The sequence below is a fragment of the Coregonus lavaretus genome (genome assembly GCF_964263955.1).
Source record: "Coregonus lavaretus genome assembly, chromosome: 36".
Classification (NCBI taxonomy): Eukaryota; Metazoa; Chordata; class Actinopteri; order Salmoniformes; family Salmonidae; genus Coregonus; species Coregonus lavaretus.
In genome coordinates, this window is record NC_140023.1 from 28,842,442 (window position 1) to 28,854,957 (window position 12,516).

The 12,516-nt window shown below is 43.2% G+C and overlaps 1 protein-coding gene across 1 annotated transcript in view; it reads right to left on the reverse strand.

The window, feature by feature from the left end:
* Positions 1 to 12,516, reverse strand: part of wdr11 (WD repeat domain 11) — a 183,999-nt gene that overhangs the window by 139,608 nt on the left and 31,875 nt on the right. Inside the window, exon 4 of the mRNA XM_084153095.1 lies at positions 8,844 to 9,017. Coding sequence (XP_084009221.1) covers positions 8,844 to 9,017 — 174 coding nt within the window. The remainder of the gene's footprint in view (positions 1 to 8,843; positions 9,018 to 12,516) is intronic.

Consider the following 12,516-nt stretch of genomic DNA (forward strand, 5'->3'; position numbering starts at 1 on the left):
CCAGGCCCGTCTGAAGTTTGCCAATGAACATCTGAATGATTCAGAGGAGAACTGGGTGAAAGTGTTGTGGTCAGATGAGACCAAAATCGAGCTCTTTGCCATCAACTCAACTCGCCGTGTTTGGAGGAGGAGGAATGCTGCCTATGACCCCAAGAACACCATCCCCACCGTCAAACATGGAGGTGGAAACATTATGCTTTGGGGGTATTTTTCTGCTAAGGGGACAGGACAACTTCACCGCATCAAAGGGACGATGGACGGGGCCATGTACCATCAAATCTTGGGTGAGAACCTCCTTCCCTCAGCCAGGGCATTGAAAATGGATCGTGGATGGGTATTCCAGCATGACAATGACCCAAAACACACGGCCAAGGCAACAAAGGAGTGGCTCAAGAAGAAGCACATTAAGGTCCTGGAGTGGCCTAGCCAGTCTCCAGACCTTAATCCTATAGAACATCTGTGGAGGGAGCTGAAGGTTCGAGTTGCCTAACGTCAGCCTTGAAACCTTAATGACTTGGAGAAGATCTGCAAAGAGGAGTGGGACAAAATCCCTCCTGAGATGTGTGCAAACATGGTGGCCAACTACTAGAAACGTCTGACCTCTGTGATTGCCAACAAGGGTTTTGCCACCAAGGACTAAGTCATGTTTTTGCAGAGGGGTCAAATACTTATTTCCCTCATTAAAATGCAAATCAATTTATTAAATTTTTGACATGCGTTTTTCTGGATTTTTTGTTCTTATTCTGTCTGTCGCTGTTCAAATAAACATACCATTTGTCAGTGGGCAAACGTACAAAATCAGCAGGGGATCAAATACTTTTTTTCCTCACTGTATGTCTATGGCCACAACGCAACAAGCTGTTCCACAAGGAGCGATTGGAGTGAGGAAAAGGTGCTTGTGCATTGAGAAGCACACCAAAGTACCAACATTTTCTTTAATTTCGGTACAAATAAACTTTTTTGGCACTGACTCACCCATGGATTGATGTTTCAGCATTGTTTGGCGTTCGACTAGCCATGTGTGACATGTACGCGCAGTTACAAGCCTGGTAGCGTTATCGGCAGGCGGGCTGGCGAGCCATATACAAGCCTGAGTAGATCTAGCTTGCTTCGTGGTATACCATGCTGGTGACAGACACAGTGAGAGACACACTGACACACACTAAGCACCATCTCGCTCTGTTAGGCTAATGGCTGGGATGCCAGAGAGATGTTCAAATAGGAGACGTATGGTGTCAACTCCACCTGTGGCTTCCTCTCCATGTACACAAGTAAATATATCTATTTTTAGAAGGTTTAGCAATGCATTATTTGCCTCAACAAGCACCCCATTTTAAACCTGAATACCTGTATTTATACTCTCCTTGTGCTTCTAGCTCCGACAGTGCAGTAATATCTAACAAGTAAGATCTAAGAATTTCACAACATATACAGTGGGGGAAAAAAGTATTTAGTCAGCCACCAATTGTGCAAGTTCTCCCACTTAAAAAGATGAGGCCTGTAATTTTCATCATAGGTACACGTCAACTATGACAGACAAATTGAGAAGAAAAAAAATCCAGAAAATCACATTGTAGGATTCTTTATGAATTTATTTGCAAATTATGGTGGAAAATAAGTATTTGGTCACCTACAATCAAGCAAGATTTCTGGCTCTCACAGACCTGTAACTTCTTCTTTAAGAGGCTCCTCTGTCCTCCACTCGTTACCTGTACTAATGGCACCTGTTTGAACTTGTTATCAGTATAAAAGACACCTGTCCACAACCTCAAACAGTCACACTCCAAACTCCACTATGGCCAAGACCAAAGAGCTGTCAAAGGACACCAGAAACAAAATCGTAGACCTGCACCAGGCTGGGAAGACTGAATCTGCAATAGGTAAGCAGCTTTGTTTGAAGAAATCAACTGTGGGAGCAATTATTAGGAAATGGAAGACATACAAGACCACTGATAATCTCCCTCGATCTGGGGCTCCACGCAAGATCTCACCCCGTGGGGTCAAAATGATCACAAGAACGGTGAGCAAAAATCCCAGAACCACACGGGGGGACCTAGTGAATGACCTGCAGAGAGCTGGGACCAAAGTAACAAAGCCTAACATCAGTAACACACTACGCCGTCAGGGACTCAAATCCCTGCTTAAGCCAGTACATGTCCAGGCCCGTCTGAAGTTTGCTAGAGTGCATTTGGATGATCCAGAAGAGGATTGGGAGAATGTCATATGGTCAGATTAAACCAAAATAGAGCTTTTTGGTAAAAACTCAACTCGTCGTGTTTGGAGGACAAAGAATGCTGAGTTGCATCCAAAGAACACCATACCTACTGTGAAGCATGGGCGTGGAAACATCATGCTTTGGGGCTGTTTTTCTGCAAAGGGACCAGGACAACTGATCCGTGTAAAGGAAAGAATGAATGGGGCCATGTATTGTGAGATTTTGAGTGAAAACCTCCTTCCATCAGCAAGGGCATTGAAGATGAAACGTGGCTGGGTCTTTCAGCATGACAATGATCCCAAACACACCGCCCGGGCAACGAAGGAGTGGCTTCGTAAGAAGCATTTCAAGGTCCTGGAGTGGCCTAGCCAGTCTCCAGATCTCAACCCCATAGAAAATCTTTGGAGGGAGTTGAAAGTCCGTGTTGCCCAGCGACAGCCCCAAAACATCACTGCTCTAGAGGAGATCTGCATGGAGGAATGGGCCAAAATACCAGCAACAGTGTGTGAAAACCTTGTGAAGACTTACAGAAAACGTTTGACCTGTGTCATTGCCAACAAAGGGTATATAACAAAGTATTGAGAAACTTTTGTTATTGACCAAATACTTATTTTTCACCATAATTTGCTAATAAATTCATTAAAAATCCTACAGGCCTCTATCATCTTTTTAAGTGGGAGAACTTGCACAATTGGTGGCTGACTAAATACTTTTTTTCCCCACTGTACCCAATACACACGAATCTAGTAAGGAATGGAATTTAAGAATATATACATATATGGACAAGCAATGACAGAGCGGCATGGACTAAGATACAGTAGAATATTATAGAATACAGTATATACATATGAGATGGGTAGTGCAAGATATGTAAACATTATTCAAGTGACTAGTGTTCCATTTCTTAAAGTGGCCAGTGATTTCAATAGGCAGCAGCAGCCTCTAATTTGCTAGTGATGGCTATTTAACAGTCTGATGGCCTTGAGATAGAAGCTGTTTTTCATTCTCTCGGTCCAGGCTTTGATGTGCACCTGTACTGACCTCGCCTTCTGATGATAGCGGGGTAAACAGGCAGTGGCTTGGGTGGTTGATGTCCTTGATGATCTGTTTGGCCTTCCTGTGATATCGGGTGCTGTAGGTGACTTGGAGGGCGGGTAGTTTGCCCCCGGTAATGAGTTCGGCAGACCGCATCACCCTCTGGAGAGCCCTGCGGTTGCGGGCGGTGCAGCTGCCGTACCAGGCAGTGATATAGCCCGACAGGATGCTCTCAATTGTGCATCTGTAAAAGTTTGTGAGGGTTTTAGGGTTTTTCTTTAGCCTCCTGAGGTTGAAGAGGCTCTGTTGCACCTTCTTCACCACACTGTCTGCGTGGGTGGACCATTTCAGTTTGTCAGAGAAGTGTACGCCAAAGAACTTGAAGCTTTCCACCATCTCCACTGCGGTCCCATCGATGTGGATAGGGGACTGCACCCTCTTCTGTTTCCTGAAGTCCACGATCATCTCCTTTGTTTTGTTGACATTGAGTGAGAGGTTATTTTCCTGGCACGACACTCCCAAAGCCCTCACCTCCTCCCTGTAGGCGGTCTCGTCATTGTTGGTAATCAAGCCTACTACTGTCGTGTCGTCTGCAAACTTGATGATTGAATTGGAGGCGTGCTTGGCCACAAAGTCATGGGTGAACAGGGAGTACAGGAAGGGGCTGAGCACCTACCCTTTTTGGGCCCCAGTGTTGAGGATCAGCGAAGTGGAGATGTTGTTTCCTACCTTCACCACCTGGGGGCGGCCCGTCAGGAAGTCCAGGACCCAGTTGCACAGGGTGGGGTTCAGACCCAGGGCCTCGAGCTTAATGATGAGCTTGGAGGGTACCATGGTGTTGAATGCTAAGCTATAGTCAATGAACAGCATTCTTACATAGGTATTCCTCTTGTCCAGATGGGATAGGGCAGTGTGATGGCGATTGCATCGTCTGTGGATCTATTGGGGCGGTAAGCAAATTTAAGTGGGTCTAGGGTGACAGGTAAGGTAAAGGTGATATGATCCTTGACTCTCAAAGCACTTCATGATGACAGAGGTGAGTGCTACGGGGTGATAGTCATTTAGTTCAGTTACCTTTGCTTTCTTGGGTACAGGAACAATGGTGGCCATCTTGAAGAATGTGGGAACAGCAGACTGGGAAAGGGAGAGATTGAATATGTCCGTAAACACACCAGCCAGCTGGTCTGCGCATGCTCTGAAGTTGCGGCTAGGGATGTTATCTGGGCCGGCAGCCTTGCGGGGGTTAACATGCTTAAATGTCTTACTCACGTCGGCCACGGAGAAGGAGGGGCCACAGTCCTTGGTAGTGGGCCTCGTCGGTGGCACTGTGTTATCCTCAAAGTGGGCAACGAAGGTGTTTAGCTTGTCTGGAAGCGAGACATCGGTGCAGGCGACGTGGCTGGTTTTCCATTTGTAGTCTGTGATTGTCTGTAGACCCTGCCACATACGTCTCGTGTCTGAGCCGTTGAATTGCGACTCCACTTTGTCTCTATACTGATGTTTTGCCACTTTCATTGCCTTATGGAGTGAGTAGCTACACTGTTTGTATTCTGCCATATTCCCAGTCACCTTGCCATGGTTAAAATGCCGTGGTTCGCGCTTTCAGTTTTGCGCAAATGCTGCCATCTATCCACGGTTTCTGGTTAGGGTAGGTTTTAATAGTCACAGTTGGCACAACATCACCTATACACTTCCTGATAAACTCAGTCACCGTTTCAGTGTATTCGTCTAAATTATTTTCACAAGCTACACAGAACATATCCCAGTCCGCGTGATCAAAACAATCTTGAAGCGTAGATTCCGATTGGTCAGACCAGCGTTGAATAGTCCTTAGCACGGATACTTCCTGTTTGAGTTTCTGCCTATAGGAAGGGAGGAGCAAAATGGAGTCGTGGTCAGATTTGCCGAAAGGAGGGCGGGGGAGGGCCTTATAACCATCCCGGAAGTTCGAATAGCAATGGTTGAGGATTTTTGCAGCGCGAGTAAAACAGTCGATATGTTGATAGAACTTCGGCAGCCTAGTCCTCAAATTTGCTTTGTTAAAATCCCTCGCTACAATAAATGCAGCCTCAGGTTATGTGGTTTCCAGTTTGCATAAAGTCCAGTGGAGATCTTTGAGGGCCGTCGTGGTATCGGCTTGAGGGGGGATATACACGGCTATGACTATAACAGAAGAAAATTATCTTGGGAGATAATACGGTCGGCATTTGATTGTGAGGTATTCGAGGTCAGGTAAACAGAAGGACTTGAGTTCCTGTATGTTACTACAATTACACCATGAGTCATTAATCATGAAACACACACCTCCACCCTTCTGCTTCCCGGAGAGATATTTATTCCTGTCTGCGCGATGAACTGAGAACCCATCTGGCTGGACCAATTTCGACAGAATATCCCCAGAGAGCCATGTTTCCGTGAAACAAAGTATGTTACAGGTCTTGGTGTCTCTCTGGAAAGAAAGCCATGCCCGGAGCTCGTCGAGCTTGTTAACCAGAGACTGAACATTAGCGAGTAATATACTTGGAAGCGGTGGGTGGTGTGCGCGCCTCCTAAGTCGAACCAGTAGGCTGCTCCGAGTGCCTCTCCTCCGCTGGCAATGTTTTAGGTCAGCCGCTGGAATCAGTTCAATTGCCCTGGGGAGCGCAAACAAAGGATCTGCTTCGGGAAAGTCGTATTCCTGGTCGTAATTCCTGGAGTTACCGCCGCTCTGATATCCAATAGTCTTTCCCAGCTGTATGTAATGAAACAAAACACTTTGAGCTAATAATGTAAAAAATAATACATAAAAAAAACAAAATACCGCTAAATTTCCTAAGAGCTAGTCACGAGGCCGCCATTCTCGTCGGCACCAGAATACTACACACCTGATGATAAATTAATCATTTGATTCGGCTGTGTAGTGCTATGGCAAAAACACAAATGTGCACCCCTTTGGGTCCCCAGGACCAGGATTAAGAAATGCTGTTCTATCTGGACTAATCACATTCCGCACCACACCTCTCCCTGGCTACCGTATGTAGACATGATCCAACTCTGAACACATTGACTATATTTCAATGAATGTTTGTTACGTGTACCTGTTTTCTTTCTTTGCCGACCACAAGCATGTAGGTTAGAAATGAGAGCATGGCTTGGTTTTTAAGAAGTTTCAGTGTTGCTACAGTTTGCAAACAAAGTCATTGTGACACTATTTATGTTTTTCAGGTGATCATGGTGACAGTCTTATCATAGAGATGGGAAACTCTCTGAATGCAATTAGTTTAAAATCAGCTGGGGCTGGGGAAAAAGTGTGACACCAATCAGGCCCCAGAGGGCTGGAGTACTAAGATGAGGATGACCAGATTGAGCTGGAATCAACAGACTTGACGCAAAATCCAGCATGATCTGATACAGGGCTCTCCTGGAGAGTTACAGTCTTGTAGGTTCTCTCTAACCCTCTAATCTAGCGCACCTGATTCTAATAACAAGCTGGTTGATAAGATACAGGAGGGTAACTCTCCATGAGATCTGAACCTCCACCTAGTCCCCTCACCCTTTTCTCTTGTAACCTCTCTCCCTCTGCTATAGCCGTCTTTGGTGACTGGACTGAGAGGGATGTAAACACAGACAGCTTGCAGCTACCACATTTAACAATGTGTGATTAATTCACCATTACATCATTATTTAAAATAAAGTGAATCATCTTTGTTTCATATTCTTGTTTGTTTGTGCTAAGGAGGTCCCGTGGGTTAATATGAAGAGTACTGATGACTACTACAATCATGTTGGTAAGGTTGACTTGAGTGAAATATTGTTATGTTTTTATATTGTAATACTTTCTGTAACTGTTCTCATCACCTGCTGCTTGCATTTCAATAGCAAAGTTGTTAATGAATTACATAATTGTCAGATGCTGCAACATCAGTCAACAGCCATCTTAGTGGAGAACAACATTGCCTGGACACATACAGTATGTGTTATTTGGGGTAACACTCAAAATAATATTGGCGATATGGGCAAAGAGCAGCAAATACCGACGATCAAGGTTAGAATAGACATAACTATAACGTTCTACTTCTGTTTGATGAAACTGTCACGGCATTATGCTACTGTATGTAATTTGAGCATTGGTTTGATTAGCTAACATAGCTAACTAGCTAGCTACGGTGGAGAGGTTGATTTGATGCAACAAAATTAACGTTTGTAGCCGATCTGAGCGCATGCCTGTTAGATAGATAATTCACCTTGAATTGAATTCTGAATATGGCTGAGATAATTGAAGAACATAAGAATGTTGAGGGTCAATGTTGTCAAGGTACAACAAGTTAGCTAGCCAGCTAGTGCTATAGTTGGGCTGCTCGGACGAGACGTGAACCCGGGGCTGAATCACATTAGTGGAAACCAAGACTGTTCGCAGGGCAAGTTTGCTGGTTTTGACTAGTAGAAGTGACTTTTCGTAGCACAGGTTAGAACGTAAGCAGCATGTTAGGAGAATTAACGTGTCAGGTTAGGAGAATTAGGTTAAGGTTAGGAAAAGGGTTAGCTAAAATGCTACAATTGTCCCCGACGCGACTCGAACATATCTAGCTATAACCAGGCCTGCAATGAGAACAGTCTTGGTTTCCACTAATGCAATGCTGCGAACCCGGGAGCCTGGCTAGCTAGGTAGCAACTAACGTCACCAAAAAACTGTTTTAGCAAGATAACTAGCGAATTGCTCGCGGCGTCATCTAGTGACCATTTAGGGAATGGAGTTCTCAGCAGAGGTGGCAAATTTTGTTCAGGAATATGCAGTATTGACGGAGAAGAGAGGAGGGGGAAAACTCACTTTAACATGCGTTGGCCAATCAAAACCTAATACAGACATATCATCACCTCTAACGTAAAAAATCAATATGTTTTTGCATATCCAAGCATCCCTCTTGAGCTGTCTGTATCCTTCTGACTGGTGGTTATTTTTTTAAAGAAACTAAATATGCTTCTCTGCAAACATCTGGGTAAAAGATTGAGAGGAATGTGAGTCTTATTCAGTACATTTAGTTATTGCTTGCATTTCTAAAGTCTACCAACCTTGCCAGCAGGCATACCAGCTATAATAGTTAGCCAAGCTAGCTACTTACTTGATTGATAGCATGAAATGGCTTCTTGGTAGCTAGTTATGAGGTTGGGAACCTATCTGGGCTAGCTAAAGCCAACTTCATAACATTTATATGTGCCTGGTAGTATTACAGAAAAACAACAAATGTATCAAATAAAAAGTTACTTTTTTTACAGGACAAATCTGAGATGGCACGTGCCCCAGTGCACCTTATTGGCATGATGCCTCTGTCTGTGTTTTACCTTATTATTAACTGGACTGTAAATATCTACCACTTGATTCACAAAGATTGATTTCCAACTAAGATAACGCACTATCTGAAAGAGAAACTGATTCCACAAACAGGTAGGGAATCTGTTACAAATAACGTTTAACCTGCGAGATTAAGGAGATTGAGGGATTGAGCGAACATAGAGATTGACATAGTAGGAAAACGTGAGAGAAAGTGAGACCAGATAAAAGAGAGATCTATAGAACATGACACAGTGGGTGTGTGGTTGCTGGTTGGTTGCTTACATGCCAGGTTGGATGGATCGAACGGGTCAAAAGAGAAGGAGAGGATGTTCTCGGCATAACTCTTCTTCCACAGCTTGGTCCCTGTGTCTCCGTTCCACAGGACTATGTAGTTGGGTGGATGGATGGCCAGGAGAAGATCACGTGAAGCGTCCTGAGTCCACAACCAGTCCATATCTGACAGCGAGAGAGGGGGAGAGAGAGGGGAAAGAGAGAGAGAGGAGAGAGAGAGAGATAAAAAGAAAGCAACAGACAGAGGGAGAACGACAGGCACATAGCTACAGGGCCTGGTGAAAGTCTAATACCCCTTGCACAGTTTTCACATTTTGTTGCCTTAAAATTAAATCTACAATGGGATTACATTTCATTGTTTTCCTACTGATCTACACAATTAGAAAATAAATAACGAATGTCTTGATTGCGTATGTCTTCACACTCCAGAGTTAATAAATACTTGGTCGAAGCACCTTTGGCAGCAACTACAGCTGTGAATAATTTCGACTAACATTCTTCAAACTTTGCACAACTATGGCAACATAATATTATTGTTTTTGTCAAAATTGCTCACGCTCATAAAATTTTGTTGGGGATGATTGATGGACAGCAATATTCAAACCTTGTATCTAATCTTCAAGCAGATTTAAGTTAGGGCTGACACCGGACCACTCAGAAACACTCAACACCTCTTGCAAAGCCATTCTGATGTGTCTTTGGCATTAAAATGTGTGTAATTGACCCGCCGAAAAAACAGGGTTTTATATTAGCTTATATTTCTATTAGTTTTTAGATTTTTATTAGAAATTCTATTTAGGTTTCATTTAGTTTTCAGAACTCATTGGCAATTTTTTATTTAGTTATAGTAAAAATATTCATATTTTGTTTTTAGATTTTGTTTCTTTTTTGTTTTTTTGGGGGGCAGTAATACTATGTCCATGTGAAGTAATCATACTTCATACTTTCAGGTCATGTCCCCTAATCTTTTGAATGGGCTTGAAGACTATATCATCATTCGTGAAAATACGGTCACATAAGATATATATGAAATTATATTAATGTTTGTGGACGAATTTACTTTTGCCAGATGAAGTTTTATATATACAGTGCATGCGGAAAGTATTCAGACTCCTTTACTTTTTCCACATTTTGTTACATTACAGCCTTATTCTAAAATGGATTAAACAAAAAATGTTCCTCATCAATCTACACACAATAGCCCATAATGACAAAGCGCAAACAGGTTTTTAGAAATGTTTGCAAATGTATTAATGTCCTTGAGTGGCCCAGCCAGAGCCCGGACTTGAACCCGATCAAACATCTCTGGAGAGACCTGAAAATAGCTGTGCAGCGACGCTCCCCATCTACCTGGCAGAGCTCGAGTGGATCTGCAGAAAAGAATGTAAGAAACTCCTCAAATACAGGTGTGCCAACCTTGTAGCATCATACTCAAGAAGACTTGAGGCTGCAATCGCTGCCAAAAGGTGCTTCAACAAAGTACTGAGTAAAGGGTCTGAATACATCCAGTACAAGTGAAAAGTCTGGACACACCTACTCATTCAAGGGTTATTCTTTATTTTTACTATTCTCTACATTGTGGAATAATAGTGAAGACATCAAAACTATGAAATAACACATATGGAGTAATGTTGTATGCAAAAAAAGGTTAAACAAATCAAAATATGTTTTATATTTGAGATTCTTCAAATAGCCACCCTTTGCCTTGATGACAGCTGTGCACACTCTTGGCATTCTCTCAACCAGCTTCATGAGGTAGTCACCTGGAATGCATTTCAATTAACAGGTTTGCCTTCTTAAAAGCTTATGTGGAATTTATGTCCTTCTTAATGCGTTTGAGCCAATCAGTTGTGTTGTGGCAAGGTAGGGGGGTATACAGAAGATAGCCCTATTTGGTGAAAGACCAAATCCATATTATGGCAAGAACAGCTCAGAGAAGAGAAACGACAGTCCATCACTAATTTAAGACATGAAGGTCAGTCAATACGGAAAATGTCAAGAACTTTGAAAGTTTCTTCAAGTGCAGTCGCAAAAACCATCAAGCACTATGATGAATCTAGCTCTCATGAGGACCGCCACAGGAAAGGAAGACCCAGAGTTACCTCTGCTGCAGAGAATATGTTCATTAGAGTTGTCAGCCCCAGAAATTGTAGCCCAAATAAATAATTCACAGAGTTCAAGTAACAGACACATCAACATCAACTGTTCAGAGGAGAATGCGTGAATCAGGCCTTCATGGTCAAATTGCTGCAAAGAAACCACTACTAAAGGACACCAATAAGAAGACACTTGCTTGGGCCAAGAAACATTAGCAATGGACATTAGACCGGTGGAAATCTGTCCTTTGCTCTGATGAGACCAAATTTGAGATTTTTAGTTCCAACCGCCGTGTCTTTGTGAGATGCAGAGTAAGTGAACGGATGATCTCCGAATGTGTGGTTCCCACCGTGAAGCATGGAGGAGGACCATCCCACCTGGTTTGCGCTTAGTGGGACTATCATTTGTTTTTCAACAGGACAATGACCAAAAACACACCTCCAGGCTGTGTAAGGGCTATTTGACCAAGAAGGAGAGTGATGGAGTGCTGCATCAGAAGACCTGGCCTCCACAATCACCTGACCTCAACCCAATTGAGATGGTTTGGGATGAGTTGGACCGTAGAGTGAAGGAAAAGCAGCCAACAAGTGCTCAGCACATGTGGGAACTCCTTCAAGACTGTTGGAAAAGCATTCCAGGTGAAGCTGGTTGAGGGAATGCCAAGAGTGTGCAAACCTGTCATCAAGGCAAAGGGTGGCTACTTTGAAGAACCTCAAATATAAAATACTTTAATTTTTTTAACACTTTTTTGGTTACTACATGATTACTACGTGTTATTTCATAGTTTTGATGTCTTCACTATTATTCTACAACGTAGAAAATAGTCAAAAGAAAAGAAAAACCCTTGAATGAGTAGGTGTTCTAAAACTTTTTTGACCGGTAGTGTATATAAAATGGCGCCGGAGGGGATGGCTGCCGTTTTACAGTGTCCTAACCAACGGTGCTATTTTGTTAGTTTATTCGCGTTCTACGTAAAAAATATGTTAACTTATTGTGTACATAATGTTGCTGCTAACGTCTCTTATGACCGAAAATAACTTATGGACATCAGAACAGCGATTACTCACCTCGCACTGAACAAATATTTTTTCTTTAACGAGTCCGACGCGAAGGATATACTCCTTCTCGGGAACGGACCCAAATCCCCGTCATTTGCGTAAAGAAAAGACGGAGAAAAATGGGGCGGAGGTCGGGTTGCCTTCTGAGAATTCGTAGGTGAGTGAGTAAACTTCCAATACCATCCGTTCTATTGGCAAACGTGCAATCATTGGAAAACAAAATGGATGATCTACGTTCAAGAATTTCCTACTATTGGGACATTAAAAACTGTAATATCTGAGTCGTTGCTGAACGACGACACGGATAATATAGAGCTGGCGGGATTTTCCATGCATTGGCATGACAGAGAAGCTACGTCTGGCAAGACGAGGGGCGTGTTTCTATTTGTCAATAACAGCTGGTACGCGATGTCTAATATTAAAGAAATCTCAAGGTTTTGCTCGCCTGAGGTAGAGTACCTTATGATAAGCTGTAGACCACACTATCTACCAAGAGAGTTCTCATGTAT